Below are 27,334 nucleotides of genomic sequence, written 5' to 3'. Positions count from 1 at the left end.
ACAGAATATGGTTTAGAATGTTTATAGCAGCATTACTCTTAATAGCCCCAAATTGGAAATAGCCCATTTGCCCATCAAAAGTAGAGAAAAAAATACAATAATATGAATAAAATACTATCATGCAACAACATGAATCAATCTCAAAAATATAATGCTGAAAATAATATTGTATGATTTCACATATAGAAAGTTCAAAATCAGGCAAAATGAACCTCTGGTGTCACAGATCAGGATAGTGGTCCCTTATAGAGAGGAGGATGGAGTAAAAATTGGAGAGAACATAAAAGATTTCAACTGATATTGCTCTATTTCTTAACTTGGACAGATAGTTATATGAGTGGTTCAGTTTGTGATAATTCACTGAACTTTATACTTCTGTTTTATATAATCTTTATGATTTTCTTTAAAATTTTATTTAACAACTTTTAAAATAAAGTATGAAATTTCTAAGATCCTTCTGGAAAAGAAAAATTAGTTGTACAAAAATTGATTTAAAAATTTACAAAACACTTTGGGAGGTTGAGGCAGGTGGATCACGAGGTCAGGAGTTTGAGACCAGCCTGGCCAACATGGTGAAACCCTATCTCTACTAAAAATACAAAAAATTAGCTGGGCGTGGTGGCAGGAGCTACTTGGGAGGCTACTAATCCCAGCTACTCAGGAGGCTGAGGCAGGAGAATCGCTTGAACCCGGGAGGCAGAGGTTGCAGTGAGGCGAGACTGCACCACTACACTCCAGCCTGGGCAACAGAGCGAGACTCCATCTCAACCAAAAAAATAAATAAATAAAAAAATAAAAAAATTTTACAAAATAACAATAACTTTACAAAGTACAATCGGTTCTTCCCCACAATCAATGAATATTTTAACAAAGAAAGAAAAAAGACTTTAGTTTCAAAAAGTTAACAAAATCATAATATTTTTCAAAGTGATAGTCACATGTTAAAAAGTATTCTTTTATTTGAATATTGCATGGATAAAACTAGAAAGAATAAACTGAAATCACTAGGATGATTTTAAAGTAACTAATAATCAAAAGGAAATTAATTTTTTGAGGTTTTAAAAAATTAAGCACTCACTTTGTTTTGATATAAAACAAAATAAGCCTAATTTGTTTTTTTATAAAATGATATTGTTTCAACTTCTAAATTCACATGTTAGTTTTTTGAGATGATTTAACAAAGAATAAACATTGGGTCACTCTAATATCCTTAACAGATAATAAAAATAATTTCTAAGCAACATTAGTAAAAACCATTTAGGATACAAATCAGCTTCTAAGAAAACAAGTTTAAACAAGTTTCTTTCCATTCCCTCCTCAAAACAGTACCAAGGGTAAAAGAAATTTATTTTTTGCCAGGCATGGTGGCTCACGCCTGTAATCCCAGCACTTTGGGAGGCCGAAGCAGGTGGATCACTTGAGTTGAGGAGTTCAAGACCAGCTTGGGCAATATAGTGAGACACCCTCCCCAACCCCCCACCTTACAGAAAATTTAAAAATGAACTGTTGGGCATGGTGGCATGTGCCTGTGGTCCCAACTACTCAGGAGGCTAAGGTGGGAGGATCACTTGAGCCCAGGAGGTTGGAGGCTGCAGTGAGCCATGATGGCCCCACTGAACTCCAGCCTGGGTAACAGAGCAAGACTCTTGTCTTGGGGGGCAGAGAATAAGCAAACCCCCAAATCCTCAGAAATTTGAGGAATTACAAGGAAAGAGTAACCACACACAGATTGGGAAAAAACTACAAAAATAGCGGTGTTAATATCCTCAGAAAGATGAGAAGACACCACTAAGAACAGGATGTTATAAAATAGTAACAACTGACAACCAATAACGAGCTCTTAAAAATTAAGGAAATTTCCGGCTGGGCATGGAGGCTCATGCCTGTAATCCCAGCACTTTGGGAGGCCGAGGAGGGCGGATCACGAGGTCAGGAGATCGAGACCATCCTGGCTAACTCGGTGAAACCCTGTCTCTACTAAAAATACCAAATATTAGTGGGGCGTGGTGGCGGGCGCCTGTAGTCCCAGCTACTCCAGAGGCTGAGGCAGGAGAATGGCATGAACCCGGGAGGTGGAGCTTGCGTGAGCCAAGATCGTGCTACTGCATTCCAGCCTGGGCAACGGAGCGAGACAATGTCTCAAAAAAAAAATTAAGGAAATTTCCAAAAAATAGATTAAACAGAGAGAAAACAGAAAGCTAAAAGAGAAAAGAAAAAAGAAAAGGAAACATACCAGAAAAGTTCCCATTACTGAAGGATATAAATCTCCAGACTGAAAGGACCCACCAAAATGAAATAATGACTTCAGTGAAAACAACAACAAAACACCCACCGAAGACACATAATCATCATGAAACCTCAGAATATTCAGAAATAAAGAGATCACAACAGTTTCTAGAGGGGGGAAAACAGATCACATACAAAGAAATGGGAACCAGAATGTCACTAGTCTTCTCAACAGCAAAGCTGGTGCTAGAATACACCAGAGCAATGCCCTCAGGTTTTTAAAGAAAAATGATTTTTCAATCTAGAATGTTATGTACAGCCAACAACTATCAAGAGTAAGGGTAGACTACAGACATTTTTAGGCATGTAGGGTCTTAAATGATTGAAGGATATGTTTTTGCATGAAGAGAGTAAAACAAGAAAAGAAAATAAATGGGTTTCAACAAAAAGAGATTCAAACATGGAGGTAATTCCTGAGAAGAGCTGTGTACCAGGTCCAGAGAGCAACCTGTCTAGACTGCAGAAGGGCAGTTTGCAAGGAAAAAAATATTCTAAAAATGAAAATTTGATAGAGGTTTAACAACTGTGTTTCAGTATGTGGACAGCTTATTGACACGCTTGAAAGATACTGATTAAAATCTATGGTAAAATTAGTATTAGGCCCGTAAAAAGCCAAGCAAAAAGCATGGCACTCATGCTTTTTATGGGCCTAATACAGAGATAAAAAAGCTGGGTATGGTGGCTCACATCTGTAATCCCAGCCCATTGGGAGGCCAAGGTGGGTGGATCACTTGAGGTCAGGAATTGAAGATCAGCCTGGCCAACATGGTGAAACCCCATCTCCACTAGAAATAAAAAAATTAGCCAGGCGTAGTAGTGGGAACCTGTAGTCCCAGCTACTCAGGAGGCTGAGGCAGGAGAATCACTTGAACCTGGGAGGCAAAGGTTGAAATGAGCCGAGATCACGCCACGGCACTCCAGTCTGGATGACACAGCGAGACTCTGTCTCAAAAAATAAAAATAAAAAAGAGAAAGAAAAACATAATAGTATAGCACTTGGCTCAACATCAAACAATCCAACAATAATATCTGATTTAAGATTTAATCAACGACTGTTATGGAATAATAATATGATGAGGAAAAAGTAAAGTGGAAAGAAGAGAGGTTTATCCAATTTCTTAAAAGGGAAGTCAATAAATGTATAAAATTAGATAAGTTAAGAAATAGTAACATAGACATATTATTTTGAAATATGAAAGCAATTGCATTAGCTCAAATTGTTGCAGGCTCCGCCCTTGGAGGTGGGTAGGGGGGGTAAAGTAGGGAACTATTTGGTTATATATATACATATATATATATATATATATATATATATATGTATATATATATTTTGAGATGGAATCTCACTCTGTTGCCCAGGCTGGAGTGCAGTGGCGGGATCTCGGTTCACTGCAAGCTCCGCCTCCCATGTTCACGCCATTCTCCTGCCTCAGTCTCCTGAGTAGCTGGGACTACAGGTGCCCGCCACCACGCCCGGCTAATTTTTTTGTATTTTTTACTAGAGACGGGGTTTCACTATGTTAGCTAGAATGGTCTCGATCTCCTGACCTTGTGATCTGCCCGCCTTGGCCTCCCAAAGTGCTGGCATTACAGGTGTGAGCCACCACGCCCAGCCTGGTTATAACTTTTATAGCACTTACTATTTTTTTGGTTTTTTTTTGAGACAGAGTCTTGCTCTGTTGCCAGGCTGGAATGCAGTGGCGTGATCTTGGCTCACCGCAACCTCCGCCTTCCGGATTCAAGTGATTCTCCTGCCTCAGCCTCCTGAGTAGCTGGGACTACAGGCATGTGCCACCACGCCCAGCTAATTTTTGCATTTTTAGTAGAGATGGGGTTTCACCATGTTGGCCAGGATGATCTCAATATCTTGACATTGTGATTCACCCGCCTTGGCCTCCCAAAGTACTGGGATTACAGGCATGAGCCACCACGCCCCGCCTTGATTTTTTAAAATTTATTTTTTCTAATACCTTCATTGAGGTATAATTCACACACTATACAATCTATTTATTTATTTATTTGAGATGCAATCTTGCTCTGTCACACAGGCTGGAGTACAGTGGCATGATCTCAGCTCACTGCAACATCCGCCTCCTGGGTTCAAGCGATTCTCCTGCCTCAGCCTGAGTAGCTGGGAATACAGGCATGCAGCACCATGCCCAGCTAATTTTTATATTTTTTAGTAGAGATGGGGTTTTGCCATGCTGGCCAGGCTGGTCTCAAACTCCTGACCTCAGATGATCCGCCCGCCTCGGCCTCCCAAAGTGCTGGGATTATAGGCATAAGCCACCGCGTCTGGCCCAATCCACCCATTTAAACAAAAATTCACTCGTTTTTAGTATATTCACTGAATTGTGCAACCATCACCACAATTCTAGAATATTTTCATCATCTTTAAAAGAAACCCAATACCCATTAGCAGTCACTTCCAATTTTCCCCAAATCCTTCCTTTGTTGTGTTTTAGTTTTTTTCCATTGTGGTAAAACATACATAACATAAAACGTACTATTTTAACCACTTTTAAATGTGCAGTTCAGTGGCATTAAGTACATTCATACTGTTGTACAACCATCACCACTATCCATCTCCACAACTTTTTCATCATTTCATAATGGAACTCTCTACCCACTTAACAGTAACTCTCCATTCCTGAACTACCCCCAGCCCCAGTAACCACTGTTCTACTTTCTGTCTCTATGCATTTGACTCTTCTAGGTATCTCATAAGTGAAATCATACCATATATTTGTCCTTTTGTGTCATGCTAATTTCACTTAGCATGATGTCCTCAAAGTTTATTCATATGTAGCATATGTCAGAATTTTTTTCCTTTGTAGGCTGGGCTCAGTAGCTCACGTCTGTAATCTTAGCACTTTGGGGGGCTGAGGCAGGTGGACTGCTTGAGCCCAGAAGTTCAAGACAACCCTGCGCAACACAGTGAGACCTCATCTCTACTAAAAATACAAAAACTGAGATGGGAGGATCACCTGAGCCTGGAGAGGTCAAGACTTCAGTGAGCCATGATTGCACCACTGCAACCCACCCTGGGCAACCGAGTGAGACCCCGTCTCAAAGATTAAAAAAACCTCAAAAACTCATAGAACTGTATACTAAAAAGAGTGAACTTTACTATATGTAAATTGTTTTTTCCTTTGTAATACTGAGTAATATTCCATTGCATGTACATGCCACATTTTGTCTATCATCGACAGACACTTAGGTTGCTTCCACACCAATTTTTGGCTCTTGTGAGTAATAGCCATGAATATTGGTGTAAACATATCTGTTCAATTCCCTGCCTTCAATTCATTTGTGAATATACTCAGAATATTGTTTGTTTTTTTAAGGAACTGCCCTACTGTTTTCCACAGTAGCTAGGCATTCTCTATATATTCTGGATATTACTTTCTTCTCAGACAGGTGACTTGCAATTATTTTGTCTAATTCTATGGGTTGCCTTTTTACTCTGTTGATAGTATCCTTTGATGTACAAGTTTTAAATTTTGATGAAGTCCAGTTTGTCTGGTTTTCCTTTTATTGCCTGTGTCTTTGGTGTCATATCGCAAGAAATCACCGCCAAATCCAATATTATAAAGCTTTTGCCCTGTGTTTTCTTCTAACAGTCTTACAGTTTTAGCTTTTGTATTTAGGTTTTATATATGGTACAGGGTAAGTGTCCAACTTCATTCTTTTGATGTACATAACCAGTTTTTCAAATGCCATTTGTTGAAAAGACTGTCTTTTCCTCATTGAATGAAGAATTGTCACACTTACGGAAAATCATTTGACCAAATATGTGAGGACTTACTTTTGGGCCCTCTCTTCTATTCCATTGGTCTCTATGGCTGTCTTTATGCCAGTACCATGCTGTTTTGATTATGTTAGCTTTGTAGTAAATCAGAAGTGGGAGTCCTGCAACATTGTTCTTTCTCGAGATTGTTTCTGCTATTCAGGGTCTCTTGAGATTACGTATGAATTCTAGTATGAATTTTTCTTTTTTTGAGTGAGATTATCACTATTTATTTTCCTATATTTTTTCTATAGCTTCAATGTTTTATCTTCAAAATGAAAAGAAAAATATCCCCAAATTTAGAACTGGATCATTTGGCCCTTTCTCTTCTTTATCTCCTCCCAGTTCAAAATGCTTGCATCTCTTAATGGCCAGCATCCTGTTGATCTGCTGTTAGGCTCAACACATTCCAGCCTTAGCATAATCGTGGTTTTAGCCTTTGTATTAGTCAGTTTTCATGCTGCTGATAAAGACATACCCAAGACTGGGCAATTTACAAAAGAAAGAGGTTTATTGGACTTATAGTTCCACATGGCTGGGGAGGCCTCACAATTATGGTGGAAAGTGAAAAGTACATCTCACATGGTGGCAGACAAGAGAGCTTTTGCAGGCACACTCCCTTTTTTAAAAGCATCGGATCTCGTGAGACTTATTCACAATAATGAGAACAGCACAAGAAAGACCTGCCCCCATGATTCAATTACGTGCTGCCACAACATGTGGGAATTCAAGAGGAGATTTGGGTGGGGACATAGCCAAACCACATCAGCCTTCTTTTGGAAAACTGGCTTTGTCTGCCCACCACAGCCACTCTGCTTCCAATCATAGCACCTCTTTCCCTGGGCATACAGATTTCCTTGCCCTTTTCATACTGTGTAACCTTTGTAAGGCTGATGCTTGCCACACTTCTTACACAAGGTTCTTTAGGTTTTAGGCACAATGACCATCTCTGCAGCAGAGCTGCCCTGTCTATACGATGAAAACAGGAAACTGCATCTGCAACCCTCACCTCGTGTCACTCACACATAACTGGATTTTTCTATTTTTTCAAAAATCATTGGGATGTTGACAGGGGTTGCACTGAATCTGTAGAATGCTTTGGTAGTACTGACATCTCACCTAAATTAAGTCTTCCAATCCATGAATATGAGAAATCTTTCCAGTTGTTTATATATTCTTTAATTTCTTTCAGTAATATTTTGTAGTTTTCAGTGTACAAATCTTCTATCTCTTTGGTTAAGACAATTCCTAAGTATTTTACTCTTTTTGATGCTATTGTAAATGGAATTACTGGCCAGGTGTGGTGGCTCACACCTGTAATCCCAGCACTTTGGGAGGCCGAGGCAGGTGGATCACGAGGTCAGGAGTTCAAGACCAAACTGGCCAACATGGTGAAACTCTGTCGCTATTAAAAATACAAAAACTAGCTCGGCATAGTGGCATGTGCCGATAATCCCAGCTACTCAAGAGGCTGAGGCAGGAGAATCGCTCGAACCCGGGAGGTAGAGGTTGCAGTGAGCCGAGATCGTGCCACTGCACTCCAGCTTGGGCGATAGAGCAAGACTTTGTCTCAAAAAAAAAAAAAAAAATTCCAGATCAGAACTCTAGGAGAAAATGAATTTCCCACCACCTGTCTATCAATCAAATACTTACTGAATGACTATCATATTGCCAACACTATGCTAGGCACTAAAGATACAAAGATCAAAATACTGAATCTCTACCTTCAAAGAGCTCATCATCTAAGGTGGTAACATGCAACACATGGGGCATTAGGGAATATGTACTGTGCTCCAGGTCAGGGTTAAGGTAATGAGGAAGATGTCAGGAAAGGAAGCAGTAACCACTGAGTTGAATCTTGAAGGATGAATAGGAGGTAGAGATTATAATGTGTTGGGCACTGTGCTAAGTGTTCAAGCTACAAAGATTAATCAGAGGAAGTCTCTGCACACAGTTCTGTAAGGGAAAAAGCCACATAAAAAAACATTTTCAAAACAATGAGATTAAAAGTTTTAAGACAGACATGTTATAAAAATAGAGGAGAACAAGCTCAGTAGGGAAGGGGAATAGAGCAAAGGAAAGGCTACACAAAGAAACTCATGTCTGAACTGAATCATGAAGGATAAGCAGATATTCAATAGGTGGGCAACGCAGGGAGGAGGGCATTCTAGGCAGGGAGAATAGTATGAGTATTGGAACAAAGGTACAAAGTGTGACTTGAAAGAGCCCAATGTGATTAGGAACTTGCATGTGGCTTAGTTTCACTGAAATGTAGGCTATGAAACAAAAAAGAGGTTAGAAGGGAAATAAAGTAAGAAAAGTAAAAAGAAATGTTATGAACTAAATCATGAAGATACTGGTGTTCTCATATGGTTACTAAACCTTTACATTTCTTTTTTTTTCTAAAAAAAACTGGCTCAAGTGTTAAAAATTTTCTTGTTCATTTATACTTGATTAAATAAATATAGTAACATTTGTCATTGCAAATACTTTTCAACTTTAGCTTTAAATGTTATTCACCTTCCACTTACAGAAATCTTAAAACAATATAGTCAAATTCATTTTCTTTTTATAACTGATACCACTATTTTTATGCTTAGAAAATTCAGTTTAAAGGTCATTGTAAAAAAATATCATAAAAGACCTAAGACAAGGTAAAATAGGGGTGTAGGGAAGAACTAGCATGGATTCAAAATACATTAAGGAGATGGAACTAATATTATGTGAAAGGGAGGGCCTGAGATAGAAAGTGACTATCAGGAACACAAGATGCATCTGAGGACAACTTCGCAGAGAGGCGGCCCAAGACTGGTCAGTTAAAGATGTAGGAGGAATTCTAGAAAAGTAACTAAGGAAGACAAGGTATCGACAGAATATTCTATATTTGCTCTCTCACGAATTAATGAGTTATCCCTCCTGGTTTCTGTAGATCTACAAAATTCTGGGTTTTCTTTTGCTTAAATCCATTGGAAAGTTAACTTTTAGAACTTCAGAGTATTATACATATACCTTAACATTACTTATGACATTGATGGGTACATGAAAATGCCAAGTGTCAAACTGAATTTCATTTGGACTCCACGTGATTCAAATGATCAAATTCCTTTGTTTTCCCCAATAAACTCCTAAGTTTCCTCTTTAGTAGAGCTGCTTTTTGTTCTAAATTATATGGTTAGTAAGACAAATTAAGTTAATAAAACAACTTAAAAGACTACCTTTTGGTTGTTTTAACTTCTATTTATTTTTGACTTTTAAGAGCTCATCATGGCCTAACCTAGGCATAAACTTTTGGATGTATTTGCAAAATTGATGACAAAAACAATGAAGAAAATACAGTTATCTAATTTTATTAACTTATATGTAAAAATAAAATAAACTAAATTCACTTTGGCTACAGAAAACATATTACTCACCTGCGACCACATTCTGAATATTTACCAATATTTTTTAATATTAAGGCAGCTGTTAGTCGGATGTGTTTAGTTATTGGTCCCTCTTTTTCATCCTTAAAAAGAAAGGAAAAAAAAGAAAGAATAAAGATCTAAATCATACAGGACTCAGACTTTTACAGATTAGGGTTTCAAGGCATGCTTACTGTAAAATCTCGAAAGACAAGGTTTCTTGATCCTCTCCTCAGAGCCATAAGTGCAGCACTGGGATGATTCACAATGGCCTTTTGTGCTCTAGGAGTTGAGCTTGTGCCCCCTACAGTTGGCTGTCTAAATTGATCAGAGAGAGAGAGAGAGAGAATTAACATGATACTGAAGACAGACTGACAACTATGACCACCCTGCCAACCCCTTTAAGCTGGTTATTTTAAAATTGTGTTTACAGGGTGACTAAAGGTCCAATGGTCTAGCATTAACGTTTATGTTCTGTGACAGCCTAGGCAAAGGGGCCCTTAGTATCAAGGTGAAGTTTCAAGTCTTTTATTTTCCAATCTATCAATTTTAAAGCAAATAGATCTTCCATCTTTAAAGTTACTGTATTGGGTAAGTATGCAATCAAGACAAATTCAACATAGCATCAAAGTTATAGCCTTCTCATCTTTGAAAATAATGTGAAGATTTTAACAAAGAAGAAAAGTCTACAATTTTTGCTACAAATTATTTCTAAATGGTACCTAAGAGTAAAGTAATATTCCTAAGAATGTACTGACACTGGTCATCTAAGAAAACATGGTATGATAACATGGAATTATGCTAAATACCACATTTCCACCTATTACTTACATTCTTAAATTTCATCATTATTTAATAATTTCAATCAATCCTTTGACTATAGTTCTGTTATTTATGAAAGATACAGAATGGAAGAACTGCAGAGATGATTTTATGTAAAATAAGATTCAAACTACTGTAGATTTCTTTCGCAAGCAGATAAAGTGCATCATTATCTGTGTGCTCTGGTGAGATAGCAATGGAGATGCTGACTCGTATATGAGGAAACCCTATTTCTGACACTGTAAGTGGCTGCATGACTTTCAATATTTCTTTTCACGTCTGAAAAGCGGGGGTATTTCTGATATATTTTTACTAATTCTGAATATTAAATTATTTTAAGCTAATTCTGAATATTAAATAAGATAACCTGAAAACAATCTTTAAACTGTAAACTAGTGTTATGTTTATATGTGTGTATGTGTGTATATATATATATATATATATTTTTGATAATGACAAGATATGAAATCTCTTTGCCATTATCAAATAGATGATTACTCTTTTACAGGAAAAAGAACCATACACAGTACTTTTAGTTTACAAAGCATTTCTCATATATCATCTGTCATTACTTCCAATGACTGACTAGTCTACAAAACAGAATCAGTGTTAGAGCTGAAAGGTAACTTACAGACCACATTGTCCAGCCAAAAGGAAAAGTGATGCTAAGAGAATCTAAGCAATTTGAACAGGGTCACATTGCTGGTTCATGGCAAAGCTGGACTAGAACCCAGGTTTCTGGTCTTCTAATATGCTAAGTTGCGTTTCATTGTTCTTGTGTTTTGCCTAGTTTCTTTTTGTATGTACAACAGGAAGTAAACTCATTTTCCTTACTTGGTAGAAGACTTCTGACTTCCTGCTTGTCCTGGTTCATCTTGTTTTAATCCTGCAAGTAGGGCATCCTTTGAACAGTGCTTATCCTTTTTGAGAAAGAGGAAGCAAGAGAATGCACGTCAAAATCTTTAATGCAGTCAAATGAGTTACTGATCAAATAGTATTTAAAAAGTGTACCTGCAAGTGGGTAATAAAAGAAAACCGCTGTCGCTGAAAAGGCTCACAACCTTCCCAAAGACACTGCCCTGGATATACATCTTTTCCTCCATGTTCAGTTGCTGCATGGTAGAAAACCTGTGAGGGTGTCTGAAACCACCTATAAAAAATAAAAGTAGTAGATACTTGGATGTATTCAAGTATATTTTGAAACTATTTCAAAATTTCTCGGCTTATATTTCCAAGTGGAATCATCAGTTGTACTGAACAATTTTGGGAATTTGTTTTAACATCCCTTATTCATAATTCCATACCTTCAATGAAGGCTGACTAAAAATCTCTTAAAAATGAATGAAATATCATTAAAAACACCATAGAACATTATCCTATAAACAAATACCATACTCTACTGTACTTTTATAAATTGCTCAAGCATTTACTAGATTTCATATTACATATAATAACTCAAGCATATCCAATCCAACAGTTCAAATTCTATAAGTTTTAGTAAGTCTGCCTTTTAAGTTCACATTTATATGTCTGTTCATGTTTTTAAGTCCCATCTCTCACTCCTCCAGCACATACCCTATGATGTCTGAGTGGGTAGGTGGCAAAGCACACAAAACTGAAGGAAGTCTCCTTTATTAGACAATATGGAAATCAGAGAGAACAGTGGAATCTAGAGAGCAAAGAATGTATTAAAAGGCTTCAATTACTAATGAGTAACTCAAATATTTGTGCAATCGATATTTTTTTTTTTTTTTTTTTTTTTTGAGACGGAGTCTCGCTCTGTCGCCAGGCTGGAGTGCAGTGGTGCGATCTTGACTCACTGCCAACCTCCACCTCCTGGGTTCAAGTGCTTCTTCTGCCTCAGCCTCCCGAGTACCTGGGACTACAAGCACACGCCACCACGCCCGGCTTATTTTTGTATTTTTAGTAGAGACGGGGTTTCACTATGTTGGCCAGGCTGGTCTCGAATTCCTGACCTCATGATCCGCCCGCCTCGGCCTCCCAAAGTGCTGGGATTACAGGTGTGAGCCACAGCACCTGGCCACAATCAATATCTTTAAGATCTACAGCAAAGATCTCTTAGGATTTGACTTTTTATGGCTGTCATATCAACATATCTATATTTGAACCAGTTTTTAACGTGTAACAAATATCTAGTATCCCAAATTAATATTCCTTCAGGAATGACTAATATTTTAAAATAAAATTTAATCAAAAAAGTAATTAAATACTGAATTATATAACACAATGTCAGAAAGAGTAAGTTATATATTTAATTTCCATCACATGCATCTATATAAATACCTACAAAACTATATTGTGAGGCTAAAATCAGTAAATACATTTTAAGTTTTAGAATTTCGTTTAATTCTCAGAACTCACAATGCTATTTCATTAATATGAAATATGATTTGAGTTCTGTTATACATACTAGTTATTGCCACAAGGAGGCATTTCTTGTTAAGACATTACCTAAATACTATTAAATCATTAATTGCAATATAAAGTCTACACACACATGCACACATATACACAGAAACCAAAACCCAAATGTACTACTACTCACTATCCACAATGTCTATTTCTAAACTATTTTTCAATACATACAATTAATCAAGTTTATTTGCAACATTAAAAATGGTGAATGTAGCAACCACAGGAAAAAGGATAGCACTTCCTTAAATCAATTTTAATTACTAAATATACACAACTATGTGTGTATGATTTTAAGACAACAGATATTTTTAAGTGTTCATTAGTCAATCTGTCCTCAGAGTCTATTTTTCTCTCCAATCTACTACTCTTTTCTTCATTCCAAGTCTATTTGCTCTCTAACTACTCTAGTCATAAAAGCTATTCATTGATTGTTGTGGTGGTTCAAGGTAAAGTTCTAATATAACTATGAATAAAGCTGGTTGCAATAATCACATGAAGGTGAAAAGTAGTTAAGGGTTCCAAATCCATTAAATGAACTACCTGAATTTTATTTATTTATTTATGGGACAGAGTCTTGCTCTGTCACCCAGGCTGGAGTGCAATGGCGCAATCTCGACTCAATGCAACTTCTGTCTCCCGGGTTCAAGCGATTCTCCTGCCTCAGCCTCCCAAGTAGCTAGGACTACAGGCACCTGCCACCATGCCCAGCTAATTTTTGTATTTTTAGGAGAGACGGGGTTTCGCCATGTTGGCCAGACTGGTCTCGAACTCCTGACCTTGTGATCCACCCGCCATGCCTGGCCGATACCTGAGTTTTAAAAGTTTACGTGTAATATTGGAGAGTTAAACTCTAAAGAAATGTAAAGTAAATAAATACTGAGTTTTCAGAACATTACAGATATTTATTGGATGGGTTGGGAGAAGTGTAAGTGATGAAGCAGAATGCTACCGTTTACTGTCATGTCTAGAAAACTGTTCTTAAAACTACTCCAGCAATCACCTCCACTCCCTATCAGCAACCCGCAAATCATAAACAATATGTTCATTTAAGGGAACTGGGAAAATTCAAGAGTATCCAAAAATAATAAAAATAAAAATTACCTGTGACATAGCCAAGTATACTAAAATGCTAACATTTTAGTATACTTTCTTTAAACCTTCTCTGAGTATGTATGTGTTTTTAAACAAAACTGGGACTGTTACTGATATAATTTTATATACTGCTGCCACTCCAGGGTAATATGATACCTTTGTACAAATTATTATTATTATTTGAGACAGAGTCTCACTCTGTTGCCCAGGCTGGAGTGCAGGGGCACAATCTTGGCTCACTGCAACCTCTGTCTCCTGAGTTCAAGTGTTTCTTCTGCCTCAGCCTCCCGAGTAACTGGGATTACATGCACCACAATGCCTAATTTTTGTATTTTTTTAGTAGAGACAGGGTTTCGCCGTGTCGGCCAGGCTGGTTTCAAGCTCCTGACCTCAAGTGATTCGCCTGCCTTGGCCTCCCAAAGTGCTGGGATTACAGGTGTGGGCCACCACGCCCAGCCCCTTTACACAAATTAAAACAATACTCTTCCTTAAGATACTTTATTGCCTTGTGCTGAAAAATTGTTGTAATAAATATACAACATATGGCACATACAATGTAACTGGTTCCTCCTTTGATGTGTACAAACATAGGCAACAGCTCTGGGCAAAAAAGATTCCTCTGAAACTCATTTTACTCACTGAGAATCTAGTTTTAAAGATGGGTGTGAGGTTTAAATTTGATGATATGTATAAATCTATTTGGAAAATAGTAGGCCAAAAACAAATAAGGGCTGTCGTCATCATGATCAGTAATAGTAGCAGTAGTGGTGATAAGGGGTAGTGGAGGTACTGGTAACGTCTTGTCTCTTCACCTGCCCATCTTGTTAATCCTCTACTCTGAGATCTTCCCCACAACTATTCCAAAACTGCCAAGCTTTGCTTTGCTCAGTAACGTTTGGTCCACCTTCAAGTTAATGGCCTCCATTTGCAAGCAACACTCACTATCACTCACAACTAATTTTATTCATTTCTGCTCCTGAAAATATTCTCCACAGAAACTGCCTGCAATTCAACTTTGGTTAAATACTGAATTTCAATCTTATTTTAGAGCTTGTCTTCCTCTGTACTTCTGTGTATTTGTAAATTTAGAGACAGTATCTTACATTTGTGTCTCTGAAAAAAATGCTTATTACTGAAAAAAATAAGTTTATTTCATTAGAGCTTTTTTTTTTTTTTTTTTTTTTTTTTGAGACGGAGTCTCGCTCTGTCACCCAGGCTGGAGTGCAGTGGCGCGATCTCGGCTCACTGCAAGCTCCGCCTCCCAGGTTCGCGCCATTCTCCTGCCACAGCCTCCCGGGTAGCTGGGACTATAGGCGCCTGCCACCACGCCCAGCTAATTTTTTATATTTTTAGTAGAGACGGGGTTTCTCCGTGTTAGCCAGGATGGTCTCGATCTCCTGACCTCGTGATCCGCCTGCCTAGCTTCTTTAACTTTCTTCTGTACATTAGATCTTCAGTCATTATTCACCCTTTCTTTCCCTTGGATCTCAGCCAAATGTAGCTGCTATTTCCCAGGTTAACTCCTTCACTTATATATTGGTGAGACAACCAAGTTAAAAGGACTCCTCAGAGAATCCCTGACCAGCCTCTGCACTGGAAGGACGGAGTGGAGCCTCGGGAAGTTCGTGCCATTTGCAGCAGGGAGATGCCTGGCCCCTCCTCTTCCTGTGTGGTAAGCTGGGATTCAATCTGTGAGGTGGAAAACCTGTTAGCAGGACTCCATCTCACTTTGCTGAGTTGTTTTTCCTTTTCTGTTCTCATCCAGTAAATTCCACTCCTCACACTTCTATGTGTCTATGAGCCTAATCTTTCCTGGTTGTGTGAAAAGAACCCGGTTTTTTCCTACAACATTGGATTCTATTGTGTTTCTTCCTAAATTATCCCCTTTTGCATCTTTTATCTTTTCCTCTCTTCTGAATCCCACACTTAAGTATATAAAAACAAATGTTATTCTAACTAGAAGCGATAAAAACAACACTTTTTCTTTGATCCTGCTACTTTTTCAAAAGAAAGGAACCAGAATTTATCAATATCTGGCAAAACAATGCAAAATGTAATATTTAATATAATTATTGTAACAAGTTTTTGACACTTTTCTCTCAGTCACTGGTGATTTAAAAAAATATATATTTTTCAATTATATCATCACTATAATTTATAATAGTTGGTTTCCTGCTTATTATTTAAATCATTGCAGTGAAAGCTCAGGATTAGCTTCTATTCTTCGTTTAATTCCCCTTCAGCCAAATTGTATTTTCTTTCATTCCAGTGAAGAGCTGTTTGGTTCAATTGAGCAAATATTCACATAGGCTACTAGGTACAAATTTCCTGAAATGAAAACCCATTTTCTGGGGAGAAATTCAGGCCTGCTGCAGGAATTTGTATAAGTAACAAGGAGCTGAATGTTAATCACCAAGACAATGGGGAAAATGTCTCCAGGGCATGTCAGAGACCTTCATGGCAGCCTCTCCCCAGAGCCCTAGCAGGACAAAATTATTTCCTGGGCCAGGCCCAGGCCCCCCATGCTGCCTGCAGCCTAGGGACTTGATGCCCTGCATCCCAGCTGTTCCAGCCATGGCTAAAAAGGGCCAAGGTACAGCTTGGGCTGTGGCTTCAGAGAGTGCAAATCCCAAGCCTTGGCAGCTTTCGTGTGGTGTTGAGCCTGTGGGTACACAAAAATCAAAAATTGAGGTTTGGGAACCTCCACCTAGATTTCAGAGGATGTATGGAAACACCTGGATGTCCAAGCAGAAGTTTGCTGCAGGGACAGAGCCCTCATGGAGACGTCTGCTAGGGAAGGTCAGAGACCCACACAGAATCCCTACTGGGGCACTACCTAGTGGAGCTGTGAGAAGAGGGCCATCATCCTCCAGACCCCAGAATGGTAGATAAATGAACAGCTTGCACCATGCACCTGGAGAAACCGCAGACACTCAATGCCAACCCATGAAGGCAGCTGACGGGGGGGGGGACTGTATCCTGCAAAGCCACAGGGGCGGAGCTGCGCAAGGCTGTAGGAGCTCACCTCATGCATCAGCGTGACCTGGGTGTGAAACATGGAGTCAAAGGAGATCATTTTGGAACTTTAAGGTTTAATGACTACCCTATTGGATTATGGACTTGGATGGTGCCTGTAGCCTCTTTCTTTTGGCCAATTTCTCCCATTTGGAATGAGTATATATACTCAATGCCTCTATCCCACTGTATCTAGGAAGTAACTAACTTGCTTTTGATTTTACAGGCTCATAGGTGGAAGGGACTTTCCTTGTCTCAAATGAGACTTTGGACTTGGACTTTTTGGTTAATGCTGGAATGAGCTCAGACTCTGGGGGACTCTTGGAAAGGCATGATTGTGTTTTGAAATGTGAGGACATGAGATTTGGGAGGGGCCAGGGCAGAATGATATGGTTTGGCTGTGTACCCACCCAAATCTCACCTTGAATTGTGGTTCCCATAATCCTTATGTGTCACAGGAGGGACCCAGTGGGAGGTAACTGAATCATGGGGTTACCCCTATGCTGTTCTTGTGATAGTGAGTGAGTTCTCATGAGATCTGATGGTTTTATAAAGGGCTTATCCCTGTTTGCTCAGCACTTCTCTCTCCTGCTGCCATGTGAAGAAGGACATGTTTGCTTCTCCTTCTGCCATGATTGCAAGTTTCCTGAGGCCTGCCCAGCCCTGCAGAAGTGTGAGTCAATTAAACCTCTTTCCTTTGCAAATTACCCAGTCTTGGGCAGTTCTTTATAGCAGCATAAGAATGGACAGTAAAGATAGTTTCATTTGGAGTTTTCTTATTTACTCAAGGTCTTGGCAGGCTATTTTTCTTTAGTGGCCAAAAAGTATTCCATATCCTTCTTTATAGCCTTCCTGCTGAAACAAACAAACAAACTCACCTGACTTACAATGCAAGAGATTTTTTTTTTTTTGCAGGAATATTCTAGTTAAAAAGTAAGATGGCACATAAATGTTAATAAATGCACATAAATGTATATGTGAGACTATACATCCAAAAAATTCATACTGCAAACATATTTTAGTTTTAAAAAAGGCTCTATTATTGGTTGCAGAACCATGAACTTGTACCTCAACCCTTGGCATCTGTTTTAGATATATAAAATTCTATGGCAAAAGAAATATCAAGGGCAAGCATTATTATATATTCAAATAAGACTTAGTAACAAGCTGCTAAAATTTTGGGGAAAAAATATACCAACAACCTTGGTGAGAGGCTAACCCAACTTTATTTTATCTAGTTGCAAAAGTTCAAAATAGACAAAAAGTACTAACTACACTATTAAAGAGAAATTAATTTATTTCCTTAATGCATGACAAAACATTATAAATACAAACTGGAAAACTGAAAATCAGTACTGGTATTCTTGGAAATGAAATATTGCTGTTCCTACAAGATGAATTCTCCAGTCTCAGCTTCTGTGCTACCGTCAATCCAGATTAAAAGTCATAGGTGGGAACAACTGATTGACTAGTGTAGCTGCCAAAGGCAATAGGGGAGGAAGCAAGTATTTGGCCTTCTTGGGGGGCTTTTGTACAAAGATGGGCCCTGCCTCCTAGTAAGACTGAAATTGTAGGAAATATCCCAAATATAGGAAGGGGTTCATATGGGGGATGATCCAAACCAACTGCCCTCGGTTCTGACTCCTTTCCTTTCCTCTTAATAATTATTACAGGAAAAGATTTCTGTGTTTGCTCTTTGACCTTCCCACATCAAGTGCTATTAACCCGCCGGTCTGTGAAGCCGTCACTTATTTTACATAGTAAAATATAAAAGTGAATTATCAGGGACTTTGTTTTAAAATGTTTTTAAAATGTGTACCTGCCAAACAAATGTGAATATTGGGCTGAAACAGTAGTTCACATTTGAAAAGTGCTAAGAAAGCTGATTTGTACAATTCAGGTATTATAACAATTTTTTTTTTTTTTTTTTTTTTTTTTGAGACAGAATCTCACTCTGTTGAGCAGGCTGGAGTATACTGGCATGATCTCTGCTCACTGCAACCTCCACCTCCCAGGTTTAAGTGATTCTCCTGCCTCAGCCTCCCAAGTAGCTGAGATTACAGGCACCTGTCACCATGCCCAGCTAATTTTTGTATTTTTAGTAGAGATGGGGTTTCACTATGTTGGCCAGGCTGGTCTTGAACTCGTGACCTCAAGCAATCCGCCCACCTCAGTCTCCCAAAGTGCTGGGATTACAGGCGTGAGCCACTGTGCCTGGTCAACAATGTTATTCTTAATAAGCTAAACATAAACTTGGAGATAAAATAAAAATAAGTGATGATGTGGTTATCTTTGTGGTTTTAATGAAATAAAAAAAGCATACCAAATAATTTTAAACTTTTAAATTCTAGCTTAGACATTCATTCTTCTCTTTGAAAGATATGCTAGCACATCACTTCACACTGTTCTTGACAAAGCTGCACATAGCGCAAAGTACCTCTCTACTTGAACTTCTGTTTGCTCAGAACTTACTATGTATCTGGCATATTCACATATATCATCTTATTTGATTTCCATGACTGCTCTTTGAACATAAAATTATCCCTTTACTGCTGAGGAAGTGTGCTTTCAAAAAGTAACTTTTCCAGAGTCATACAGCTAAGTAACAGAACTGGGATTTGAAACCTGGTATGTCTAACACAAAAGACCTGATTTTTTCCTTCTATGTGATAATACATAATTGTTTACTCAAATACTATACATAGATGTATTACTAGGTAAAAATGGGGGTATACTTTTATACACAGTATCTATGATATCATACTGGCAAATAAATTCCGAAAGCATACTAGATAAGAGGTTAGCATTGGTATATAATTCTCCTTATTCTACGTACAAGTTTCCAAGGAATAAATAAGGTTTCTTTGTTTTTGTTTTTGCTGAACTACATACTAGATTCTCACCCTAGGAAATTCTTTTCCCAACTATTGTAAATATTTGATAACAAAAAGGTCTTCAACATGATTTGGCAAATTCTTCTCATTGTTATGTAACCTTTTGGCATTTGATGACAACTTTAAGTAATCAAACTCTTTGGTATTCAATGTTTAAAATAATAGAGCAAGGTAAAAATTCTACTACTATGTGTGGTAGAAATCAGGGTATTTCCTAGTTAAAAAAATTATTTATGGCAAATCAGTAGTTAAGGCCTAAGGAACACATATTTCTCAAACTGATGTTACCAAAAATAAATTATTAACTGAAATTAATCTCACATTTATGAAGGCTCATTAGTTCAAATTATAAGGATAGTAATATTAGCAAAATATCTAGTATTTCTAGCGCTCTCACACAAAGTATTTTATCAACCTAGAAACAGCAAGATGATGACAACTTGTTATCCTGACAATTGAAAATTCAAGATGCCAACAGGCTAGGTCAGCAAAGAACTGATGACTTTAGAATCAAGCTAGGTAAACTTCATTTATTTAACTTAGTCAAAAATATGTTAGTTAAAAGCGTTTGATGTGCAAGACATTGTGCTAGTACCACAAAACTTCAGAAAACAACATATAACTCTCCGAAGATCTCTTCTGGTTTTATGACCACAAAATTGAGACAAATGATGCTACAAAACTAATTTCAATTTGTTTCTCCCACTGACATTTAAGTCAAGCTATTGATCAATCTAACTACTGATTAATTTCAACCTAAATTGGCAGTTTACCTAAAATTAAGCAGTATTTGCTAAGGCACGTTATCATGAATTTAAAAATTCCACTTGAATATCTTACTCTTTCAAGTATTTTCACATTATCAAGATGGCAGTTTTATGTGTAACATTCAACTAGTCTTTAGATACTTCAATACTTTTGGAAGAAGTAGAAGTAATCATGTAAATCAATCTACCTTTGTTCTAGAAAACAAATTCTAGCTACCTGTAAGTTTTTAGTCACTTGCAAAATATAGTGAAGTCGGTGTCTGTTGTTATTTTCAGTAATTTTCTATCAGACAAAGCATTATTCAAACTTTAGCCAGCTTGGTACAAAAGTCTTATTCCGGGACTTCTGGGTCATGGTGAAGTAGGCTCTCACCTGGAGGCAGAGAAGTTTGACTTATGGGAATAATCACCAAGGCCCACAAAGTAGACCTGGGCCTTGGGATCCCAAAGAAAAAAAGAAAGAAGGTCATCAAAGAACTGGAGACTTAATCTCAATTTTAAACAATGACAATCATTTTGTTGATGTTTCTCCTATAAGAGCCACATCCTGCTCTAAGAGTGTGGTACAAGCCCTGACACCAGAGATGCCTCTAGTGAAAAAAAAGACAAGCCTTAGCATCCTAAGGAGCACCTAGAACCTGAGGCCATGTCGTGTGACAGACGGACAGGGAAGTCACCCAGCCCCAGGAAGCAGGCGCTTGGCCACTTGGAGTTCCTCAGCGGGGACAAGAAAAAGAAGTGACCTCTGGCATGTTCCACGGTTCTGGGGTGAAAACCTCCCCAGATCCCAGACAGAGTGAGGAGGAGACCAGAGTTGGCAAGAAGTTCAAAAAACACAAGAGGGGAAAAAAGAGGCCCAGGACCCCAGAGCCTTCTCAGTCCAGGACCCTTGATTCTGCAAGGAAAAGAATGTTGCCTACATTTGCTCAGTGGGGAAGGAGGGCAAGGAGCAGGCAGCCTTGGGGCAGAACGGAAGCAGGGGAGGCCCAGGGAACACAGTGGTTAAGTGAAGAAGACAAAAAAATCCACCAGAAGGGAGACACCCTCCTAGGCCACACCCCAAGCCCTCCAGGTCCATGAAGTGTAGCCTTAGGATACGAAGTAAAAAGAAGCCAGTCAAAATTGAGGCTCCAAAATACATCGCAATATGCAATGGCCCTAAGGTCACAGCAAAGAAGAAACTGAAGTCCAAGAAAAACAGATCAGCCACTCACTGAGGACGTGGCTCTGAAAAGGAAAAAAAGAAGAGGAAAGAGAGCGGGGTAGCAGGAAACTCATAGAAAGAGAGAACAGACAGACACAGAGGTTATGTTGGAAAAGAAAGGCAACATGGACAAGGGGCACAGAGACCAGGTGAGGTGGAAGGCCTTGCAACAGACTGATCTTTAGCTGGGCAAAAGAGAAGCTTCTGAAACCAGGAAGTGGACAGTAACCCAGTTTGGCCAGTGGGATACTGGTTTTAAGAACAAGGAACAGAAATGGAAATTTCTCAAACATGGGTGGATTCAAAAATCTGACCCCTTCATTCAGCTGCCCCCCTAGCATGACTGCAAGGCCCAACATGACCCTCAGCAAGAAGGCAGCAAATAGCTTGCAGCAGAACCTGCAGCAGGACTACAACTAGGCCATGAGCTGGAAGTTCAACCTAGGAGCAGGCTTTGGCTTCTCCAATGCCTCAAACAAAATCTTTTATATTGGCAGGAATGCTTCCAAGTCAAGTTTGAAGATTAAACTCTAGTGTTGTGTCCCCCCAAACAGCCAAAACTGCATTTATATTCAGTTATGCAGATGAAAGCCATCTGACAGTTGTCTTGAATCCAACACCTGCAAAGATTAAGGACACTATCTCGATAGGCTTGGACAAACTGGGGTAGGGGCAGAGAATATGTCAATGGCTAAAACTTCCTGTTTTATGTATTTAACATTCCATGCCTGTTTGAGACATCAGCAAGTATAAATAACATCTGTTAAGTGTTGAGCATGTGCTAGACACATACTCAAGTGTTTTCCTTGCATTAATGTGTTTAATCTTCATAATTATAAAATGAGTGCTATTATTATCCCCATCTTATCCATGAGGCAACTGAGGTTCAGGGATAAAGTAATTAAATTGCCTGGGTCACCCAACAAATAAACAAACAAAAAAATTATCTTGGCTTGTACAGTAGGAGTAATTACACCTTACAATAGGAACTTTAGGAGGAACTGTAACTGTATAAGGTTCAGTAGGAACCCGGTGATTTGAACCTCAACATCACTTGGGTAGATTTCCTGGGCAGTTGGGGAATTATCAATTTTATCAGTACCAAGTAAAAGTCCCTTGTTCATAGACAGACAAGTTTTCACACAGGAAATATTTGTTTAGAATATATTTGAGATCCTCTATATTCCTGGTTTGACTTTCAATAATGCAATTCTAAATATAAATATAATGTAGATTTTATTCCTCTTAAGGGAAAATAATTTTCATCTTTCTGTAGCAGTTTTTAACGAGAAATCTATGAGGAGCAACAGATTCCGGAAAAGTGTTTTTCAAATGTCTTTTTAGCAACAGAATCTTCAAACAAAATATTACTTAAAACCCCTATATATAAAACAAAAGCAAAACTCCTATGTTTAAAGGCAAGGTAGAGGGCCTTTCTTAAACTTTGCCTGACACCACTTATTCAAAGAGCACGTAGCCTGGAAAAATAAAGTCCTAAAAACACTGAATATAAACTCTTGACTACTCAAAGGCATCAAGTCCTTTTCTCCTATTACACAGAATTTAAACAGCAATTCACAGATATTTTTAAATAAAGGACACTTTTGAGGGAGTCTCAAAAACGTTTTACACAATCACACATTATTTATACATTTCAAGGATAAACTAATAGTCAACATTGTGCTTAATGATGATAAACAAGGATAAAAGATAATGATGAGGACTTCCAGTTTCCTTCCAAACATGTAAAAAGCTGCAAGTCATCAGTCCCATCCTCACAACAAGAAATAAGATGAACAAACTGAAAATTTACAACTCCTCCTGGATCTGTCAGAGAACTGAGGTCACAGGGCAAACTACCACTCTGAAAGCTGGAGAGACCCTTGAATACAGAGAATCAACCCTTCTAGCTGCAGCCAGTAACTTGCAGGAACCCTTTAACAGCAACTGACAAACTGCTAATCTTCACAATTAAAAACTTGGGGAGGAAGGTCAGTCTCTGTGGAGAACCCATACTTTTGTGTGAATTACCTTCAGAGACCAGGATCTCACAGTGAAGACTGAAGAAAAATTTCTCCCTGCTTCCAGGAATGGAAGGGGGTAAGTAACCATTTCTAATATGCCCAGAGTGTTCTCTTCACCTTACAAAGGTCTGTCTCATGAAAAACGACTTTACCAGAGCCTTATCTGACTTACAGGAAAAGCAATTAGAAAACACGGGCCCTCTCTAGACTTTTTGTTTTACACAGGAGAAAAAAAATAAAGGCTGAGAAACTTACCAAAGTCTCAGCCCTTAGATGAAGGCCCACCTTTTAAAAGTGAGATTTAATCATAAGATTATAGAATATTTCACCTCCCCATTACCTTACCACTGTATCAACAGGTTTCCAGTATAGTATAACAGTGTATTAGAACTGAGAGAGCTACAAGATACAGGCTATATTTAAAAAGGAGTTTCTAAAAAAAATCCAACAACAACAAAGGAAGAAAAAAAAGGACACCAGGGAATATTGAAGCCTCTGACACTTACAGCTACAGCAAACATTAAACATAGCCTAACTTCTAGCCAGATAAACATAAAACCTCACGCCAAAGGCTATTTACCTCAGATGCTTAACTGAAACATCCTGTCTTTCAACAAAAACTGACAAGGCATGCCAAAAGTATAAAAACAAACAACCCCCATCCACCGCCACACACACAGTCAGAAGAGGCAAAGCTAACATTAGACCCAGACTCAGATATCACACAAATTTTGACATTTTCAGACTGCGAATTTAAAATAATTATAATAAATATGCTAAGACTAATGGAAAAAGTGAACATCAAGAACAAATGGATAATGTGAGCAGAGATGAGATGCTAAGAATAAAAAGAAAATGCTAGAAATAAGAAAAAAACTGTAACAGAAATAAACAATGTCTTTCATAGACTCATCAACAGACTGGATACAGACAAGGAAAGAATCAGTGGACTTGAAGATGTAAGATATGTCAACAGGAACTTCCCAAACTGAAAAGCAAAGGGAACAAAGAATAAAGGAAACAAACAGAATATTCAAGGACTGTGGGATGATAACAAAAGCTGCAAATATATGCAGTGGTAATACCATAAAGAGAAGAAAAAAGAGAAAGAACACAAAAAATATTTGAAGTAAGAATGAAGTGAGAATTTTCTAAAACTAATGTCACACAAGAAATCACAGATCCAGGAAACACAGACAACACTAAACAAGATAAATATTAAAAAATCAACACCTAGCCACATCATATTCAAACTTCCAAAAACCAAAGACAAAGAAAAAAACCTTGACAGAATTAAGAGGGAAAAAACCAACTTACTGATGGAAGGACAAGGAAAAGAATACACTGATGTCTCTTTAGGAATAATGCAAGCAAAAAGAGTGGAATGAGATATTTAAACTGTTGAAAGATAAACATCCACTAACCTAGAATTTTGTATCCAGTAAAATCACTCTTCAAAAGTCAAGGAGAAATAGACTTCCTCAGACAAACAAAAACTGAGGCCATATGCACCAGGAGACTTGCTTCACAAGAAATGTTTAAAGATCTTCAGAGAAGGAAAATATAGAGGTCAAAACTTGAATTTACATAGAGTAAGGAAGAGTGTTAGAGAAGAAATCAATAGAAGCAAAATATTTATTTTTCTTACTTTTAATTGATCGAACAGATAAATAAAAAAATAGCAATAGTATATCTGGTGATTATAGCTTACAGATAAGTGAAACGAGTGACAGCATGTAAAGGACATAGTATAAGGCAACGGTCCCCAACCTTTTTTGGTACCAGGGACCACTTTCATGGAAGACAATTTTTCCATGGACCAGGGGTTGGGGGGATGGTTTTGGGATGATTCAAGTGCATTACATTTATTGTACACTTTATTTCCATTATTACTCATTGTACTATATAATGAAATAATTATACAACTCACCATAATGTAGAATCAATGGGAGCCCTGTGCTTGTTTTCCTGCAACTAGATGGTCCCATCTGGGGGTGATGGGAGAAGTGACAGATCATCAGGCATTAGGTTCTCATAAGGAGCATGCAACCTAGATCCCTCACATGCACAGTTTACAATAGGGCTTGCGCTCCTATGAGAATCCAGTGCCGCCACTGATCTAACAGGAGGCAGAGCTTAGGTGGTAATGCAAGCAATAGGGAGAGGCTGTAAATACAAGATGAAGCTTTGCTTTTTTGCCTGGCACTCACCTCCTGCTGTGCAGCCTGGTTCCTAACAGGCCACGGACCAGTACCTGTATAGCAGTACACAGGTACATCCCATTTTATTGCATGTTGCTTTATTATGCTTTGCAGATACTTTTTTTTTTTGAGATGGAGTCTCACTCTGTCGCCCAGGCTGGAGTGCAGTGGCATGATCTGGGCTCACTGCAAACTCTGTCTCCTGGGTTCATGCTATTCTCCTGCCTCAGCCTCCCAAGTAGGTGGGACTACAGGTGCCCGCCACCAGGCCTGGTTAATTTTTTTTGTATTTTTTTTAGTAGGGATGAGTTTTCACTGTGTTAGCCAGGATGGTCTCGGTCTCCTGAACTTGTGATCCACCCACCTCGGCCTCCCAAAGTGCTGGGATTACAGGCGTGAGCCACCACGCCCGGCCTTTTTTTTTTTAATTGAAGGTTTGTGGCAACCCTGTGACAAGCAAGACTATCAGCACCATTTTTCTAACAGCACGTGCTTGCTTCCTGTCTTTATATCACATTTTGGTAATTCTCACAATATTTAAAACACTTTCATTATTACTATATCTGTTATAGTGATCTGTGATCAGTGATCTTGATGTCACCATTGTAAATGTTTTGGAGTGTAAATGTTATGTGTCTTTTCTTCTTTTTTTTTCTTTTTTTGAGATGGAGTTTCGCTCTTGTTGCCCAGGCTGGAGTGCAATGGCACAATCTCTGGCTCACCGCAACCTCCACCTCCCGGGCTCAAGAGATTCTCCTGCCTCAGCCTCCCTACTAGCTGGGATTACAGGCATGTGCCACCACACCTGGCTAATTTTGTATCTTTAGTAGAAACAGAGTTTCTCCATGTTGGTCAGGGTGGTCTTCAACTCCCAACCTCAGGTGATCCACCCGCCTCAGCCTCCCAAAGTGCTGGGATTACAGGCGTGAGCCACTGCACCCAGCCAAATGTTATGTGTCTTTTGAATACTCCATTGACTGGCTGTTACCTTTATCTCTCTCTCCATCCTTAGGGCTCCCTGATACACCATTCAACAATAATGAAATTAGGCCAATTAATAACCCCACAATGGCCTCTTAGTGTTCAAGTGAAAGGAAGAGTCATATGTCTCTCACTTTAAATTAAAAGCTAGAAATGATTAAGTTTAGTGAGAAAGGTATGGCAAAGCTGAGAAAGGCTAAAAGCTACGCCTCCTGCACCAAACAGCCAAGCTGTGAATGTAAATGAAAAGTTCTCAATGGAAAATAAAAGTGATTCTCAAGTGAACACCCAAATGTCAGGAAAATGAAACAGCCTTGCTGATATGGAGACAGTTGTAGAGGTCTGGATAGAATATCAAACCAGTCAAGACATTCTATTGAGCCAAAGCCTAATCCAGAGCAAAGCCCTAAACTCTTAAATT

General features: G+C 38.5%; 1 protein-coding gene and 1 pseudogene across 1 annotated transcript in view; one reads left to right on the top strand and one right to left on the bottom strand.

The window, feature by feature from the left end:
• ARID2 (AT-rich interaction domain 2) overlaps nt 1-27,334 on the bottom strand; it is a 186,821-nt gene that overhangs the window by 4,719 nt on the left and 154,768 nt on the right. Inside the window, exons 17-20 of the mRNA XM_054445013.2 lie at nt 11,311-11,449; nt 11,134-11,219; nt 9,672-9,795; nt 9,490-9,581 (exon numbers count right to left, since the gene is read on the bottom strand). Coding sequence (XP_054300988.1) covers nt 9,490-9,581; nt 9,672-9,795; nt 11,134-11,219; nt 11,311-11,449 — 441 coding nt within the window. The remainder of the gene's footprint in view (nt 1-9,489; nt 9,582-9,671; nt 9,796-11,133; nt 11,220-11,310; nt 11,450-27,334) is intronic.
• On the top strand, nt 20,900-22,241 carry LOC129009843 (lysine-rich nucleolar protein 1-like; annotated as a pseudogene).

This window comes from Pongo pygmaeus, chromosome 10, assembly GCF_028885625.2.
Source record: "Pongo pygmaeus isolate AG05252 chromosome 10, NHGRI_mPonPyg2-v2.0_pri, whole genome shotgun sequence".
Taxonomy (NCBI): Eukaryota; Metazoa; Chordata; class Mammalia; order Primates; family Hominidae; genus Pongo; species Pongo pygmaeus.
This window is presented reverse-complemented; position numbering and strand designations above follow the sequence as displayed.